This window comes from Scyliorhinus torazame, chromosome 18 (assembly GCF_047496885.1).
Source record: "Scyliorhinus torazame isolate Kashiwa2021f chromosome 18, sScyTor2.1, whole genome shotgun sequence".
NCBI classification, from domain to species: Eukaryota; Metazoa; Chordata; class Chondrichthyes; order Carcharhiniformes; family Scyliorhinidae; genus Scyliorhinus; species Scyliorhinus torazame.
Window position 1 is genome coordinate 110562925 of NC_092724.1, and position 19788 is coordinate 110582712.

Consider the following 19788-nt stretch of genomic DNA (forward strand, 5'->3'; position numbering starts at 1 on the left):
CAGTTTCCCATCGCTTCAGTTTGATACTATTTTGAGAGCAACTCCAGTGCAGTGTCAAACTGAATTTTAAGACATTCTCAAGGATGGATTTCTTTAAATTACCTGCCATGAACATGAAAACTTAGTGCAGAATCAATTGCCTTTATTTTCAAGATTTAAATTTCTGCAAGTTCTTTAATGCACGAATCCACGCAACAGTAACTTCATTGAAGCCTGTCGTGATCTGTACATCTGTACATACATCTGCACATACACCAGGGACTGCAGACAGATGTAACAGCCACAGCATCACTAGCGGGCATCAGAGACGGCTATACAGGATCCAGCCCAAGGTAGGATCCGCCTCTTTCAGAAGCACAGGGCTAGGGAGCAGCAGCAGCAGACAGAGACAGCTCAGCGTAGGCAGCTTACCTAAGCTTCACTGGTCATACCTCTTGACTGTATTACATCTAGTTAAGCTCTGGAAACAGAACAAACCTACTAAATAAAGTGTTTGTGTTAACTGGAAGTCTACAATCTTTATTCAGACTTGGAGAATATAATAAAGCCTACTTGTGACAATAAGCGATTATTATTATGACAGAGTTTGAGTTCAGGCACCATGTGGCACAAATAGGGTATTACTGCTTGGAATCTATACTACAACTATCTAACACTGGTAAAAATGCAGTGGGTTTGTGGGTAATATAAATTTGTTAAATACAAATTCAAACTGGAGGATAGCATTCATGGTCTGAGGTTGCTGAACTTAACATTGAGTTTAGAAGGCTGTAAAATGCCTAATTGGGTGGTGAGGAATTGTACCTTCAACTTGCATTGGCCTCCGCTGGAGCATTGTAGCATTGAGGAGACAGGAATATGAACATGAGAGTAACATGGTGAAAGCCTAGGGCAGTGCCCTATTTATAGAACATCAGAGTTCCTGCAGTGCAGAAGGCGTCCATTCGGCCGATCGAATCTGCACTGACCCTCTGAAAGAGCACCGTACTAAGGCCCACTCCCCCAAACTATCCCCATAACCCCATCTAATCTTCACATCTGTGGACACTTAAGAGGCAATTTAGCAGGGCCAATCAACCTAACCTGCATATCTTTGGACTGTGGGTGGAAACTGAAGCACCAGAGGAAACCCACGCAGACACTGAGATAAAGTGTAAACTCCACGCAGTCACCCCAGGCCAGAATTGAACTTAGGTCGCTGACGCTGTGAGACAGTGCTAACCACTGCCCCACCTTACTGCCCTTTATACCACATGGTACCTGAATTGGAACTCTGTCGTTCTCCCCTGGAGAAATTTCTGTTATGTGTGGATCCGTGCATCAATAGTACTTGTGTAACAATTGAAATTTAAATCTTGATGGTGAAATGGCAAGTGACCGGAAGATCAGGGTCATACTTGCAGACTGAGCGAAGTTGTTCTGCAAAGAAGTCACCCAATCTGCAATGTGTCTCCTAATGTAAAGGAGACTGCATTGTAAACAGCAAATACAGCAGACTAAATTGAAAGAAGTACAAGGTAAAAAGTAGGAATTTAAGTTGTGCATTAGAGGACAAGACTGTCTTTGTACAGACATTGTTACCTTAGTCACACAAATAAAAAACAGAATTTCAGGAAACTTGATAGATTGCTTCCTTTCTGCACAAAATTGCATAATTTTGAGATAAGAAAAATGGGAATCGCATACGTGCATCTCTGTGTCAAAGCATTTGTTGCTTCCAGTGTGCTCTCCCTATTAATCTTGTTTGCTGTGCTTTATCTTTTACTTCCTCATCTCATTGAATTTTTAAGGTTATTTCTGCCTTTAGGTTGCTTCAAGCTGCTTAAAATTATAAGATACCTCACAGATGAGGGGCAATTTGGCCCATTTTGATTCATTATTACAGAGACATGCAAATGTCACTTAACTGTAGCATCCAATTTTTTTCATTATTTGTTCATGGAAGTGAGCGTTGCTGGCAAGGCCAGCATTCATCTCTTCCTACTGTTGAAAAAGTGATGGTGAGTTAACTTCTTAAACTGCTGCAGTCCATGTGGTCTAGGTACACTCACATTGCTCTGAGGGAGGGAGTTCCAGGATTTTGACCCAGCGACAGTGAAGGAACGTGATATAGTTTTTAAAAACTAATTTGAAGCTAGTGGGCATCACTTGCTAGGACAGCATTCATCCCTAGGACGGAACGGCGATATATTTCCAAGTAAGAATGGTAAGTGGCTTGGAGGGGAACATTTCAGGTTGTGGTGTTCCCATGTATCTGCTGCCCTTGTCCTTCTAGTGGTTTGAAGGTGCTGCCTAAGGAGCTTTGTGAGTTCCTATAGTGCATCTTGCAGATGGTTCACACTGCTGCCACTGTTGTCGGCGGTGGAGGGAGTGGGTTAATGGAAGGGGTGCCAATAAAGCAGGCTGCCTTGTTGTGAATAGTGTCAAGCTTTTTGAGTATTGTTGGAGTTGTATTCATCCAGGCAAGTCAAGAGTATTCCATCACAATCCTGACTTGTGCCTTGTAGATAGTGAACAGGCTTTGGGGAGTCAGGAGATGAATTACCTCAGAATTCCTAGCCTCTGCCATGCTGAGATAGAGAATCTGGTGAACTATGCGATGACAGTAATCTCTCCCTCAATGTCAACAAAACAAAGGAGATTGTCATCGACTTCAGGAAGCGTAGTGGAGAACATGCCCCTGCCTTTCTCAATGGGAACGAAGTAGAAAGGATCGAGAGCTTCAGGTTTTTAGGTGTCCAGATCACCAACAACCTGTCCTGGTCCCCCCATGTTAAGAATCCCCCATAGCCCCCATATCCCCACTATAGTTAAGAAAGCCCACCAACGCCTACTTTCTCAGAAGACATTTTGTAAATTTGACATGTCACCTACGACTCTCACCAACTTTTACAGATGCGCCATAGAAAGCATTCTTTCTGGTTGTATCGCAGCTTGGAATGGATCCTGCTCTGCCCAAGCCCGCATGAAATCACAAAAGGTCGTGAATGTAGCCCAATCCATCACGCAAACCAGCCACCCATCCATTGACTTTGTCTACAATTCCCGCTGCCTCGGAAAGACAGCCAGCATAATTAAGGACCTCGCGCACCCCGGGCATACTCTCTTTCACCTTCTTCCGTCAGGAAAAAGATACCAAAGTTTGAGGTCGCGTACCAACTGACTCAAGAACAGCTTCTTCCCTGCTGCCATCAGACTTTTGAATGGACCTACCTCGTATTAAGTTGATCTTTTCTCTACACCTTGCTATAACTGTAGCATTATATACTGCAGTCTCTCCTTCCTTCCCTCTGTACGGTATGCATTGTTTGTACAGCATGCAAGAAACAATACTTTGCACTGTAAACTAGTTCATGTGACAATAAATCAAATCAAACCTTGTAGCCAGAGACCATGAAGATATAATCAGCCTTGGAGTTTAAAGTTATTCAGTTTCCTTGGACCGAATTCCAACTTATCATTTATTTTATTCTTTCCATAATGTGACCAAAGCAGAAATGCTCATGGAGAACTATTTGTCAAAACAATTTCTATGTCCATTGTGGACCAACAAGCATCTTAAGATATTTTCAGTGTTACAAGTGCTATATGAATGGAAGTTGTTGCTACAGAGGTAAAAAAGTTTGAATTTTGTTGGGGCTGTTAAATCTAACTTCCAAGAAAATAAATTGTACTTCATGTTTATCTTGCGTACGTCTCTGCGAAACGATGCCATGACTATTTGAATGCAGTGCTGATCATGGCTGTGCAGCAACATTTGTGTTCAGTCTGCGCATGAACTTAAGTCGGCCACGTGTCCATGGCTACGCAAAGAAATTGAAGTATCTGTGTACTGAAATCACCCATACACTGCACAAAACTGGAAAGCCCAATTGTTTAACATTGTAAATGTAATTGCATTTATTTTAGATCTTTTAAGTCTGTATGGGACATTTGCAACAAAATTTCTCAAATGGTTTGCCCTGTATGGAGCATTACAAAATGTTAGTGCATGGTAAAGGAACAATTTAGCACAAAGACACATGAGATATTAAGACAGTACTAAAATCAGTTAGAATTGAACTTGATCAAACAGTTAGATTTTAAAGGGAATTTTAAAGTTGGATAGGAAGAAAAGTTTCTAAAAACAATAATAATAATCTTTATTATTGTCACAGATAGGCTTGCATTAACACTGCAATGAAGTTACTGTGAAAATTCCCTAAGTTATCACATTCCGGCACCTGTTCGGGTACACAGAGAGAGAATTCAGAATGACAATTCACCTAACAAGCACGTCTTTCGGGACTTGTGGGAGGAAACACAGACCATGATGCTGTGCTAACCACAGTGCTACTCTATCGAGGGTCTTGTATAGCTTCTTCCCAAATGATTGAAGGCATGTCCACTAATGGAGGGTGAAGGAAATTAAGGATGCACAAGAGGGCAGAATTGGAGGAAAGCGGATTTCTTTGAGTATTGTCTGGTTGGCGAAGTGGTGGGATATGCAGGAGTTTGAACACCAAGGTGAGAATGTTATATTTTTCATTGGATTGCTGGAAGTCTTTTTCACCTCAAACACACTCATGCCAGTGGAAGGAAAACTTTATTTTCCAGAATAACATTTTTACCTCATGTTTTTGGCTCGTTTCACTGCTGTGATAGAATACAAATTGCTATTGCCTTGATACATGAAAACTCCTTTTAAATTAAGTAATTCATTTCAGAAGGGCCTGTGGAAGTAGTTGAGTCGGATACATTAGGGACCTTCAAGCAGCTATTGGATTGGTACATGGATTACGGTAAAATTATATAGTGTAGATTTATTTGTTCTTAAGGGCAGCACGGTAGCATTGTGGATAGCACAATTGCTTCACAGCTCCAGGGTCCCAGGTTCGATTCCGGCTTGGGTCACTGTCTGTGCGGAGTCCTCCCCGTGTCTGCGTGGGTTTCCTCCGGGTGCTCCGGTTTCCTCCCACAGTCCAAAGATGTGCAGGGTAGGTGGATTGGCCATGATAAATTGCCCTTAGTGTCCAAAATTGCCCTTGGTGTTGGGTGGCGGTGTTGAGTTTGGGTAGGGTGCTCTTTCCAAGAGCCGGTGCAGACTCAGGGCGCCGAATGGCCTCCTTCTGCACTGTAAATTCAATGATAATCTATGATTAATCTAGGACAAAGGTTCGGCACAACATCGTGGGCCGAAGGGCCTGTTCTGTGCTGTATTTTCTATGTTAAGGGTATTTGTGAAAAAAATATTGTCTTTCCTTATTTCCTGTTAGTTCTTGTGGAGTGCTCCAATCTCTTTGGGGAGTGGGGGGGGGGGGGGCGATTTTTGTACTATGATGAAAAGCAGGCAGTAGTAATTTCTGTGAATTCCAACCTTTGCACAAAGGGCAACTAGAACTTGTAAGTTAGCCAGTAATGAACTTAAACTCCCAAATGGGTCATCTGGGTTCTTTCAGGGCACAGCGTATTGGAATACCAGTTTCCTCTGTGTAACTATTTCATTGCTGTCCATTTAAAAAAAAATCAGTTTACACAGAGATTGTGTTTTAAGTAAAATGTGTCTGCAGTTGTTTCATGTTGTCTTCAAAGTGGATGGTCTACCAGCTGCTAATCAGCTCTAAGATATATATAATAGCACTACTGATTTAAATCTTACTTTTGAAGCCAAACTCAATGGCAGAAAAAGGTAAGAATGAAACTACAACTTGGCTGATCAAGATAATTCAGTGACATAAATTGGATGAGAAATTAGCATCTTATTAAAGGTGAAATTACAGTATTGGGACTATTAGTATTGTTAATAGTAAACTTTCACGTGCCATCTTTGAGTAATAATGAAATTTGCTAAATATTCAGTTTAGTCATTCACTGAACAGAACTGAACCTGGCATCACCCTGGTTGATCACAGGAAATGAATAGTGGGCATATTGAAAATAATAGAAATCAGGAAATTGTTTAAGAGATGAAGGGCCAGATTTTGCAGCAAAATAAATGACCTGGAAGAAAGCTGTCCACAAAGATCTATTGATTCCTGGCCTGGATTTTCCTTTTCCCAACAACAGTTTGAATCTGATGCCAAGTCAAAGGGATCTCCAAGTGTCCAGCACAGTGATGCCACCAAGCAGTCAATCAAAATGAAGAATTGTCGCAGTGAAGTTTTCAGTTTTAATTAAAATTTTATAGAGAACAAAATAAATGATTAGGAGACGCACAGAATTTAGGTGGAAGCTGAAATATCAGACTTCATTTTTAAAATATAAATGAGAGGTTTTTTTATTGTAATGGAGAAGTATTATATTCCACAAATATAAAATTAGTTTTTCAGGATCGATGCAGTTGTTCAGCAGTAAATAGGAAATTAGTACCTTGATGAAAAGCCCATTACACTTCACTAAAAAAGTATAACTTTTTCAAGGATTGTTACAACAAGCCTAATAGCATGTAAGGGCACATTTTCATCAGTTCAGTTATTTCTTTAAAAAAAAAAATTAATTTAGAGTACCTAATCCTATTTTTCCAATTAAGGGGCAATTTATTATGTCCAATCCCCCTACGTTGCACATCTTTGAACTGTGGGGATGAGACCCACGCAGACACTGGGCGAATGTGCAAACTCCACAGGGACAGTAACCCGGGACCGGGACCAAATCCGGGTCCTCGGTGCCCTAAGGCAGCAGTGCTAATCACCGTGCTGCCCCAGTTCAGTGATTTCTAATTAATGTCAACATTGCACCCTATGGCGAAGCATAGAATCACTGGCAACAGCTTCTGGATTTCTGTACTTTATTTGTGACTCCAGAAGTTGCTACCACTTTAGAGGAGGAGTAATGACAGTGAACACTGACGGTTGCAGCATCATTATTACTGCAAAGTCTAAGCTGATATATACATTTACCAAATGGTTGCAAGCACATGCCAGTCAGTTTAACAATTGTGGCATATTTTAGTAAAATCGGTGGAAAATTAGGTCCCACAACAATACACTTTACATTTGGAAAATGTCTCTAAGGCACAATATAAAGTTATAACCAATCAAGTGAATGCTGAACTCGGGTTATTCAAAAGTTGACTAAAAGCTTCAGTGAACAGGTAGGCTTGAGTTGAGCTCTATCGAGGTTCCTAAAGGAAGTGGAGAGGTAGAGAGGTTTCGGAAGAGAATTCCGGAGCATGGGGCCTAGGTGGCTGAAAAACATGGGGCGGGATTCTCCGACCCCCCGCCGGGTCGGAAAATCCCCGGGGTGGGGCGGCGCGAATCCCACTTCGCCGCCCTGACGGCGGCTGCCGTATTCTCCAGCGGCAGTTTTCGGGCGGGGGCGGGATCACGCCACGCCGGTCGGCGGCCGTTGGCAGCGGCCCCCCTGGCAATTCTCTGGGCCGAGCGGCCGTCGGTTTCTGGTCAGTCCCGCCGGCGTGGATTGGACATGGTAGCACACGGCGGGACCTGGCTGGTAGGCCAGCTGGTGCGGTCCTCTTGGGGGGGGGGGGGGGGGGGGATCCGTCCCCCGGGGCCCCCATGGTGGCCTGGCCCGCGATTGGGGCCCAACCGATTTGCGGTCGGACCTATTTTGTGTGAGCACTACTTCCTTCCGCGCCGGCTCCTGTCGGGCTTCGCCATGGCCGGCGCGGAGAAGACACCCCGCTGCGCATGCGCCAGAATTCGCCGGCCGGGGTCTGAGCCCCCAAAGTCAGGAGTGTGGGGCAGTGATATGGTAGGGTTTCTCAGTCTGGAGAAAATCAATTTTTGTTCTGAGAGGATCAATACAGGGATTTGCCCAGAGTTGGCAGCCGTTTATCCATTTCTTTAACAAAAATTGAACGTCAGCAGCAAGGGAGGGAAAGGGAAAAGAGGGGGGAGGAAAACAGGAAAGACATGGTAATGATAAATAAGGACAGGGAACTTAGTACAAGGGTAATTGGGGACAGGGCTGTGGTTTATTGTTTGTTCTTTTAGGGGGTATTTTGTGCGTCGACCCGCGCGGTTGTTTTAGAAATGTCAACATGTTAAATTGTGAAAATTACAAATGCTTCAATTAAATATTTTCTAAAAACAAAAGTGTGACATCAACAGTACAGTACTGGTCTCCTTGTTTAAAGAGGGATGTAACTGCGCTGGAAACAGTTCAGAGAAGGTTTACTAAACTGATACCTGGATTGGGTGGGTTGTCTTGTGAGGAAAGGTTGAACCGTCTAGGCTTGTATCTGCTACGTCTTGATTGACCATCTCAAATTTTCCAGGATCTTATGCATTTCAATGTGGAGAGGATGTTTCTTGTGGAGAATCTAATACTAGGGGCCACTGTTTAAGAATAAGGAGCCATCCATTTAGGAACGAGATGAAAGAGATTTTGTTTACTCCAAAGGTTTAGTATCTTTGGAACTCCCTTCCTCAGAAGACAGTGGAAACAGAGTCTTTGAGTATTTTTAATAATCTTTATTGTCACAAGTAGGCTTACATTAACACTGCAATGAAGTTACTGTGAAAAGCCCCAAGTTGCCACATTCTGGCTTCTGATCGGGTGCACTGAGGAAGAAAGGCAGAAATAGATTTTAGTGATAACGACCACCCATGGTACGGTCCAAGTTTATTATGGACAAGGAAAAAGGTGACCTGCAAAAGACGGTTTTGGATTCGGGGAAGGCAGATTTTACTAAAACAAGGCAGGATCTGGCCAAAGTTGACTGGGAATACATTCTGTGGGAAAATCTATAGCGGAGCAGTGGAGGGCATTCAAAAAGGAAATGGGGAGAGTACAGAGCAAACATGTACATGGGGTGGCACAGTGGTTAGCACCAGTCCAGGGTCCCGGGTTTAATTCCAGCCTTGGGTGACTGTGTGGAGTTTGCACTTTCTCCCCGTGTCTGCGTGGGTTTCCTCGGGGTGCTCTGGTTTCCTCCCACAGTCCAAAGATGTGTCGTACTACGTGGGTGATTGGCTATATTAAATTGCCCTTTGTGTCCAAAAAGGTTGGATGGGCTTACTACGTTATGGGGATAGGGTGGAGTATGGGCTTAAACAAGGGCCGGTGCGGACTCAATAGGCCGAATGGTTTCCTTCTGCACTTTAAATTCCATGATTCCATGATCTACCGGCCTCCCTCAATTCTTCAGCCTCCCCAGGGAGACTGCAGCCGGGTGCCGGTCCGTGCTGGTCCACACACATGTGGACCAGGCGGAATGGCACCCGAGGGGTCTCCCGGGTTATCGGACTGCTGGGTGGCTCTCTGGCCCTCCCCCTGGAACGCAGGCACCTTGGCACTGCCACTCTGGAACTGCCAAAGTGCCCAGATGGCATTGCCAAGGTAGCAGGAGCACTGCCAAGGTGGCAGGGGTGAGGGGGGGGGGCATGCTCATAAGATTAGGGTGGAGGGTGGGTTTGAAGGTTGGGCGAGTGCAGGGCAGGTAAGTAGGGGCCTCTGGGTGGTTGGAGGGGTGATGGGTGGGGCCCTGAAGGGAGGGGGTTCTGTAAGAGGGCTTGGGGGGGCCTGAATAGGGGGGGCTACCCCAGGGAGTAGTGGGGTGCCCTCACTTGGGGTATGGGGAATAGTGCCCATGTGTGTGGGGGGGTGACATCACCCATGAGTGGGGGATCCACAAACTAACTTCGAGGTCGGGGCACCCTTTCAAAATGGCGGCCCGATCTCCGAGTTCAGCTCCCAGTGCTAAAAAAAATTCCAAGTGTGGGCTAAACTGGTGGGAAACTCCCCAGGGCCCAAAATATTGACTTAATCGTCGTAGCATAGCGGTGGGCAACTTGCTGAAAAACCCGCCATAAATTAACTTCGAAATTTTTGGGAAGAATCGTGCCCTTAGTCTCGCCTCATATGACAGTTCCGCCATCCCAGGAACCAGTCTGGTAAACCGTCGCTGCACTCCCTCCATAGCAAGAACATCCTTCCTCAGATAAGGACACCAAAACTGCAAACTATATTCAAGGTGTGGCCTCACCGATGCCCTGTATAATTACAGTAAAACAGCCCTATTCCTATACTAATCTTCTCGCTATGAAGGTCAACATACCATTTGCCTTCTTTACTGCCTGCTATGCTTGCGTGCTTACTTTCAACGACTGATGCACGAGGACACCAAGGTCTCGCCGAGTATCACCTCTCTCAATTTACACCCATTCAAATAATAATCACAAATGGTGGTGGTAGAAGTCTGCTTGAGTAATTGGAGAACAATATCATAGAATTTCATAGAATTTACAGTGCAGAAGGCCATTCGGCTCATCGAGTCCGCACCGACTCCTGGAAAGAGCACCCCACCCAAGGTCAACACCTCCACCCTATCCCCATAACCCAGCAACCCGACCCAACACTAAGGGCAATTTTGGACACTAAGGGAAATTTATCATGGTCAATCCACCTAACCTGCACATCTTTGGACTGTGGGAGGAAACCGGAGCACCCGGAGGAAACCCACGCACACACGGGGATGATGTGCAGACTCCGCACGGACAGTGACCCAAGCCGGAATCGAACCTGACACCCTGGAGCTGTGAAGCAATTGTGCTATCCACAATGCCACCGTGCTGCCCCTGGTATCCAGTGGTGTGCCACAGGGATCAGTGCTGGGTCTCTTATTGTTTGTTATATAAATAAATTATATGGAGGAGAATGTGGGAGCAATGATCAGTATGTTTGCAGGCGACACTAAGATTGGTAGGGTGAAGTGAAGAAGTGGGTCGTAGGTTACAGGAAGATATAGATGGGTTGGTCAGATGGGCACAGCAGTGGCAGATGGTATTTAACCTGATAAGTGTGAGAGGAAGCAGTTTGGAAGAAGGAACAGAACAAAGGTGTATGTAATGAATGGCAGGACACTAGGGAGCTCAGAGGAACAAATGGATCTTGGGGTACTTGTTCACAGATCCCTGATTATAGCAGAGCAGGCGAATGGGGTAGTTAAGGCATAGTGAGCGCTTGCCTTTATCAATCATGGTATGGTGGTTATGTTGAAGCTGTACATAATGTTGGTTTGGCCACAGCTGGAGTTCTGTGCAGTTCTGGTCACCTCACTGTAAGAAGGAGGTGATTGCATTGCAGGGGGTACAAAGGAGATTCACCAGGATGTTGCCTGGGATGGAGCTTCTGAGCTATAAAGAGAGATTGGCTAGGCTTGGATTGTTTTCCATAGAGTAGAGAAGACTGAGGAGGGATGTGATTGAGGTGTATAAGATTACGAGGGGTTTAGACAAGGTAAATAGGAAATAGCTGTTTCCCTTGGTTGGGTGGTGAATCTGTGGAACTCTTTGCCACAGAAGGCTGTGGAGGCTAAATCATCGAGTGTGTTTAAGACAGAGATGGATAGGTTCTTGATTTATAAGGGGATCAGGGGTTGTGTGGAGAAGACAGGAGAATGGGGATGAGAAAAATATCAGCCATGATTGAATGGTGGAGCAGACTCAATGGGCTGAGTGACCTAATTTTGCTCCTATGCCTTATGGTCTTATAATTTTCATGTGAGGGGCAGGCGATTCAAAGGAAATTTGAGAAAGATAATGTACTCGGGGTGGTTAGAATCTGGAATGTACTGCTTGGGTAGGTAGTGGAGGCTGGAAACCTTACAACCATTAAAAAGCTCTTGGATGAGCACTTGAAACACCATCACACTCAAGGGTATGGGACAAATGCAGGTAAGTGGGATTAGCGCAAGATTAGGGATAGTTATTGTTGATGTAGACTCTAAGGGCCTTTTCTGCACTGTACCTATGACTAGGTAGAATCTTGATTAATTAAGGGATGAAAGATCATCGGGAGTAGGCGGGAATGTGAAGTTGAGATTATAAGCAGATCAGCCATGATCTCATTGAATGGGGGAGCAGGCTCGAAAAACAGTTATGTTTGTATTCAGTCTAGCAAAGGTCTTATCCAGAACTCTCATTCTGTGTTGTAAAGTGAAAGGTGGATAAATGTACCCCAACTAACCTTGACCAGTTTGCAGTAATCCTTTTCAACTCGGGTGAGTTACGCGTTGAGATACACAAAGGGGACAAGAGTCGGGTGACACAATTTTATTGAACGCTTTTTCAAGGAAAAGCAATATTTATCAAACTATTATTTACTTTAATTAAACTCTATCGAACCCTATCAATTTCTTCACATGACTCTTCAGTAAACAGTCTGAAATCTACACGAGGTATCTACTAATAACACGCTCTTCTGAGTATTCGCTACACCTATCCACAGGCCCCTATCACTGTATTTAAACTGTTTGTCTGAAAAAACTGGTAATACCCTTCCACTAAGGCTCAGGCAGGCTGTTCCTTGGTCTTTGAGGGTTTCAGGATCACAAGTTGTCGATTTGGGCTTCCCTTCTTGTCTAGGACTGGTTCTGATCTTTGGGTCGTCTGTGTCTGATCAGTCTGATGCTTGCCACACGGTACAATGAGCTGGAGCTGCTGTGCTGCTCAGCTGCCAGTCGAGGTGTTCTCTGGAGACGCTATTGAAGAAGGTGCAAAAAGCAGAGAGCTGGGACTCCAGGGGGCCTTTTTTATCTCCCTCTCCGCGCTGTTGTGCCCTTTTCAAAGACTCTGCGTCCTCTGTCCAATTCTAGCACCGGGCGGGGCAGGAAGATCTAATGAGGTGCCATATTTGGAGGTCGCAGAACAGGGTTTTGAACCTTCAAATCTCAAGTGCTCTCCTTGGCACGCGATGCCTCTGGCCTGCTACTGAGCTGGGTGTCACCAAGGCTGTGTAGCATTCTTAAAGCAGGCTCTCTGGAGGTGTGAACAGCGTTTTTTTCTGAAACAACATGGCTGTTAGTACCTGGCCAGGCAACTTCAGGCCTGTCTGGTTTTGACAGGAAGTTGATTGTCCAAAGCCTTGCTGTATTAATACTGTCAGTTCCAGCTCTGCAGTTTGCAAATTGCAGAGTCCGGCTAGGTTTAAACTTGGCTTCCACAGGTTTAATCCATCCTGATGAAAAAATGTCAATATTTCTGTTAACAATCTTGGAGGTTATGGGTCACCTGATGGCCATCAAACACCCCGATGAAAGTACTTTTGTAAGGATGTCAGAGGGATATGAAAATATGATTTCTGACCTAGCACTCCACACGGAACTGTATAAGCTGCACCACATTGTGGAGCCAAGAAGAATCTTGAGTTAACAAAGGAAAGCAATGCACATTTTTTAGTATTATGGAAATTGATTCATAATTTTGGGATCAAATTATGGAGCTAATTATTTTGAAACTCTCTCTTCTCCTTTCACAGTTGTGCCTGTAATCCTCAAATCGTTGACTTTTGATGAGAAGCGTGGTGCTTGCAGTGTGGGCTCGAATGTGAGAGATGCAGCTTGTTATGTCTGCTGGGCTTTTGCTCGTGCTTATGATCCTCAAGAAATGAAACCATTTGTCAATCAGATAGCAAGGTAAAAGTATTTTACAATCTTATCTTTTCATATGACTTCTAAGTGAAATGAGGCTGTATAATCTCTGTCTGCTTCTGTGAGATTTGGACCATGCATAAAAGGACAACTGTTTGCATTTATATTGCAATAAGAGACTGCAGGACAGCATGAGGGGTTATTGGGTTATGGGAATAAGGTGGACGTGAGGGCTTAAGTGGGTCGGTGCAGACTCGATGGGCCGAATGGCCTCCTTCTGCACTGTATGTTCTATGTTATGTTCTATGAAAGTTTCTATTTAAAGTGAAGGCTGAGATGTTTAAGTTATAACTGCAGTCTAAAGGTTCCTTTACCTTGCGCTAACATGTGTCTTTGCTGTGACTTCAAGAGTGCCCATAATGCAATTGCATGACATTTTCCCTTTTTCATACTGATTAAGCTGAAACCCCTTTAGTAAGTGTGTCATTTATGGGAAGTTCCATGCTGAAGTTCCAGGCCCTCAAAACCAGATTAAGATTGCTTGGAAAAGTATTTTACTAAGTACTACCTACTGGTAGTAGATGGAAGAATCTTTCATTCCAGCTCTTAAGGTCTGGTGGCCACTGTCAAACCAAGCACAACATCTCGCTGAATCTTGTATTTCTGTGCTTCAGTCTGGTTTATATTCCTTACTATTTCTCTGCCAGCTTTTCATCGCTCTTGGCGCAGTGGTTAGCACTGCTACCTACGTTGCTGAGGACCCGGCCCTGGGTCACTGTCCGTGTGAAATTTGCACATTCTCCCCGTGTGCGTGGGTCTCACCCCTATGACCCGAAGATACGCAGATTAGGTGGATTGCCCATGCTAAATTACCCCTTAATTGGAAAAGAATAATTGGGTACTCAAAATTTATTTTAAAAAAAGCTTTTCATCGCTCCTTTAGGCAATGCCAAAAACATAATGCTTTAAATGCTTTCATGCCAATTGTGGCATAGTCAAAAGTTGAATGATGGTGTGAGTTTTGAATTTTCAGTTGGTATTTGCATATATTCTGGATGTCCTAACTTCAATATTTACTCAGAGTGACATGCAATAATTTGGTTTTCAACTTGGAACATTTTGTAAGTAAAACACAAAAGGCCATCTTAAGGTAGATTCAGCACAGTTGATTTGTGCATGGAGATTATTTTACCAAATTAGATTTTGGAAGAGGTCAGCCTCAGATGGGAGTTGAAGACAGCACCTCTGACAGTATGGCTTTCCCTCTGTACTGGTGTGTCAGTCTACATTTTTGTGGTCAAATACTGGAAGTGGAACTTTAATCCACAACCTCTGACTCAGAATGCCACCAGCTGAACCATGGCTGGCACAAATGTCCTTTTGTCAGAACAGGTATAAGTTAGAAATGCAACTGCTTTTAATCAAAGAAGGGAGTGAAGGAGAGTACAAAACAAAGAGGGAAAGCTTTGTGATAGGGTGAAAAACAAGAAAGATTAAATGGCAAAATGAATGACGTTAGAAAGGAAAAATTGGGAGTGATGGGACAATGCACAATTTTCCCTTTCTACTAGAAGAAAAAATGGAGGCCATCAACAAGAAGGATCAACCCAGTTAAATAACAGACGTCATGGAGCGATTGTAAATGAACCATGAGGATGTGAGGATGGTGCAAGACAGATTTGTGTGACAGACCATGATAGCAGAACTTCTGGTTGGAGTAGTTACAAGCAGAGGGAGAGAGAGAAAGGAACAATTAAAGAATCAAAAAAATAAGGTTAGAAGAGTTATTATAAAGGCATTACCAGCAACAGCTGTGTGAAGAAATGGGGGCAATGCTTGTGAGCTGAAGTTGTTCTGTCTGAGCGACCCTGAAGTGTTTAACTGAAAGGCAAGATTTTTGTTTCGCAAACTTCCGATGAGCTTCATTAGAACATTGTAAAAGGTGAAGGCCAGTAGAGAGCAGAGAATTAAAAATGCAAATTGAAATGGCAAAAATGGAAAATCTTGATTGAACAATCTTTTTGAGAAGGTAATGGAGACTATGGGGAGTGGTTAGAATGGCTAGATGGCAATTGTGTGGTTCATTTTGATTCCTGTTCTGTCTGAGATAGACTTGAGATCTGCTGCCATGCCCTGTTCAGTGGCAGGAAATAGCGCTGCCAAGAAAAATGTCTCAGGATAAAGCATTACAAGGCAATGAGCCCCCAGGACATGACATTAGGCATGGCACTCATGGAGTGGAACAGCGAGGGTAGACTGTAGTAATGCGGTCGATGTTATTTATCTGGATTTTCAAAAGGCCTTCGGTAAAGTGCCCCACAGTAGACTAATGAGTAAGGTCATAGAATGTGGAGTCCGGGGACAACTGGCAGAATGGATTGCTAGATGGCTTCAAAATAGGAAGGAGAGAGTGGAAGTAGAGGGTAGTTACTCAAAGTGGTGGAAAGTGGTGCTCCACAAAGATCAGTGCTGGGACCACTGTTGTTCACAATTTACATTAACAATTTGGACTTTGGAATTAAAAACACAATTTCTAAATTTGTGGATCACAACAAAGTGGCCTGGGTGAGAGGTGGAAATAGTCAATACAGTATGTTCCTGTTTTAAGTTACCTCATTCAGCATTGTTCTGCTTCAGCATCTGCGTATAATAATAATAATCCTTATTGTCACAAGTAGGCTTACATTAACATGACAATGAAGTTACTGTGAAAGCCCCTAGTCGCCACATTCCGGCGCCTGTTCAGGTACATGGAAGGAGAATTCAGAATGTCCAATTCACCTAACAGCGCGTCTTTCGGGACTTGTGGGAGGAACCCGGAGCACCCGGAGGAAACCCACACAGACACTGGGAGAACGTGCAGACTCCACACAGACAGTAACCCAAGCCGGGAATCAAACCTGGAGCTGTGGAGCAACAGTGCTACCCACTGTGCTACCGTGCTGACCTTGGTAATAGGGCTGGTATGCACACTTAGCATCAGGATTTCTGCTTTAGCAACATTTTGCAGGACTCGAGTGACGGCTCCCCGACTCATTACAATTCTACAATTCACCACTTCCCTCTCCAACTCTGTCCTGTTCATTGATTCTCCGCCCAACTCTCTTTCCACCTTTCCACTTCCCTCCCCAACTCTGAGTCTCTCCACTCAGCTTCCCTCCTCGACTCTCTCACTCACAGCTTCCCTCCTCGACTCTCTCCCACTCGCAGCTTCCCTCCTCGACTCTCTCCCTACTCGCAGCTTCCCTCCTCGACTCTCTCCCACTTGCAGCTTCCCTCCTCGACTCTCTCCCACTCACAGCTTCCCTCCTCAACTCCTCTCCCACGCGCAGCTTCCCTCTTCGACTCTCTCCCACTTGCAGCTTCCCTCCTCGACTCTCTCCCACTCACAGCTTCCCTCCTCAACTCTCCCACTTGCAGCTTCCCTCTTCAACTCTCTCCCACTCACAGCTTCCCTCCTCAACTCTCTCTCACTCACAGCTTCCCTCCTCAACTCTCGACCACTCGCAGCTTCCCTCCTCGACTCTCCCACTCACAGCTTCCCTCCACAACTCTCTCCCACTCGCAGCTTCCCTCCTCAACTCTCCCACTCGTAACTTCCCTCCTCAACTCTCCCACTCGTAGCTTCCCTCCTCAACTCTCTCCCACTCACAGCTTCCCTCCTCGACTCTCTCTCACTCACAGCTTCCCTCCTCAACTCTCGACCACTGGCAGCTTCCCTCCTCAACTCTCTCCCATTCACAGCTTCCCTCCTCGACTCTCTCCCACTCGCAGCATCCCTCCTCGACTCTCTCCCAATCGCAGCTTCCCTCCTCGACTCTCGACCACTCGCAGCTTCCCTCCTCGACTCTCTCCCATTCACAGCTTCCCTCCTAGACTCTCTCCCACTCGCAGCTTCACTCCTCGACTCTCTCCCACTCGCAGCTTCCCTCCTCGATTCTCTCCCACTCACAGCTTCCCTCCTCGACTCTCCCACTCACAGCTTCCCTCCTCGACTCTCCCACTCACAGCTTCCCTCCTCGACTCTCCCACTCACAGCTTCCCTCCTCAACTCTCTCTCACTCACAGCTTCCCTCATCGACTCTCCCATTCACAGCTTCCCTCCTCAACTCTCTCTCACTCACAGCTTCCCTCCTCGACTCTCTCCCACTCGCAGCTTCCCTCCTCGATTCTCCCACTTGCAGCTTCGCTCCTCGTCTCTCTCCCACTCGCAGCTTTCCTCCTCGACTCTCTCACTCGCAGCTTCCCTCCTCGACTCTCTCCCACTCGCAGCTTCCCTCCTCGACTCTCCCAATCGCAGCTTCCCTCCCCAACTCTCTCCCAATCGCAGCTTCCCTCCTCAACTCTCTCCCAGTCGCAGCTTCCCCCCTCGACTCTCTCCCACTCACAGCTTCCCTCCTCGACTCTCTCCCAATCGCAACATCCCTCCTCGACTCTCTCCCAATCGCAACATCCCTCCTCGACTCTCTCCCAATCGCAGCTACCCTCCTCGACTCTCTCCCACTCGCAGCTTCCCTCCGCGACTCTCTCCCACTCACAGCTTCCCTCCTCGACTCTCCCACTCACAGTTTCCCTCCTTGACTCTCGCTCACTCACAGCTTCCCTCCTCGACTCTCTCCCACTCGCAGCTTCCCTCCTCGATTCTCCCACTTGCAGCTTCCCTCCTCGACTCTCTCCCACTCGCAGCTTTCCTCCTCGACTCTCTCACTCGCAGCTTCCCTCCTCGACTCTCTCACTCACAGCTTCCCTCCTCGACTCTCTCCCACTAGCAGCTTCCCTCCTCGACTCTCTCCAACTCACAGCTTCCCTCCTCAACTCTCTCCAACTCACAGCTTCCCTCCTCAACTCTCTCCAACTCACAGCTTCCCTCCTCAACTCTCTCCCGCTCACAGCTTCCCTCCTCGACTCTCTCCCACTCGCAGCTTCCCTCCTCGACTCTCCCAATCGCAGCTTCCCTCCCCAACTCTCTCCCAATCGCAGCTTCCCTCCCCAACTCTCTCCCAATCGCAGCTTCCCTCCTCAACTCTCTCCCAATCGCAGCTTCCCTCCTCGACTCTCTCCCACTCCCAGCTTCCCTCCTCGACTCCCTCCCACTCGCAGCTTCCCTCCTCAACTCTCCCACTCGCAGCTTCCCTCCTGGGCTCTCTCCCACTCTCAGCTTCCCTCTCACTCGTAGCTCCCTTCCCGTCTCTCCCGTTTGCTGCTCCCCTCCCGACTCTTTTACTTGTTGCTCCCCTCCTTGAACCCCCCGTCAACCCTTCCTCACAGCCCTTTAACTTGCAACCTCCCTCATTCCCTTGCTTGTATCCCTCACGCCCTTCACCTTAGCCCTTGTTCACAACATATTTAAGATAATTTGTTGAAACTTCCAATGGCGACATGTAGGTGGAGGTCACAATTTGGACGGAACCTGTTGGATGTTGGGCCCTTTTCACCCAGCTTTAGGGGGGAAATTTTATATGGTTGATCTCCAGCAAAGTTGCGGTAACTACAGAATGTCACAAGCCCAACAAAAAAAAAGGGACCGAAAGGAGCGAGCGGTAGTCAGCCTGAGATCTCGGGTTCGGTGCGGAGTTCGGTTGGTGGAAAAATGGTGGCAGCAAGCTCGCCAGGTGGGGCTGCGCCCATTGCGATGGATAAGCTGGCTGCGGTGATGGCGGTGAGGTTTGAGCGGCTGTTTTCTCAAGATCTTGGGCAGCATGGGAGCAAAATGATGGTTTTGCTCAAACAGTTGGTGGAAAACACGCTGGTCCCGATAAAGGAGGCTCTCGGAAAGGTGTCAAAGGCAGAGTGGGAGCAAGGAGAGGTGTTGAAGGGGGTGGAGGAGTCACGCCACAGCGACTTGTTCACCTCGATAGGAGAGGGGCTGCAGAGGGTGGAGGAGAGCAACAAAGAGCTGAGAGCCGAAGTGGAGGACCTGGCGAACAGGTCGCGGTGTCAGAATCTGTGGATTGTGGGGCTGCCTGGGGATGGGATGTACTTTGCGGAGATCTTCGCCAAGTTGTTGGGGGCGGGTGTTGTTAGACGCCTCTCTCTTTGGGCTGGATAGGGCTCACTGGTCACTCCGGCCGATAACAAGGGTGAATGAACAACCAAGCGCTGCAGTAGTCTGCTTTCATAGCTCCAGATGAGGGAGAAGGTGCTGCGATGGGCGAAGCAGAATCGAGAGGTGAGCTGGGAAGGCAGTGGTATTCGTATATGCCAATACGGTGGAGCTGGCAAGAAGGCAGGCAGCGTTGTATAACAGTAACGTGCTGTTCGGGATGATCGACCCGGCGAAGTTCAGAATTACACATAACTCCAAGGGCTATTACTTTGAGCTGGTGGAGGAGGTTGGAGGCGTTTGTGGAGGACCGGGGCTGAACTGAGTTTGGACTTTGTTTTTCTCATGTTGTGGTTGGGAGGGTATGATTTTAGGATGTTGGGGTTTGTTTCCCTTTGTTTTGGGGTCTATTATGTGAGACAATTTGGAAGGA

General features: G+C 46.2%; 1 protein-coding gene across 1 annotated transcript in view; it reads left to right on the forward strand.

The window, feature by feature from the left end:
* tbcd (tubulin folding cofactor D) overlaps window positions 1-19788 on the forward strand; it is a 375176-nt gene that overhangs the window by 108951 nt on the left and 246437 nt on the right. The window contains 1 exon segment of the mRNA XM_072483144.1: window positions 13201-13357. Within this exon segment, the coding sequence (XP_072339245.1) occupies window positions 13201-13357 (157 nt within the window).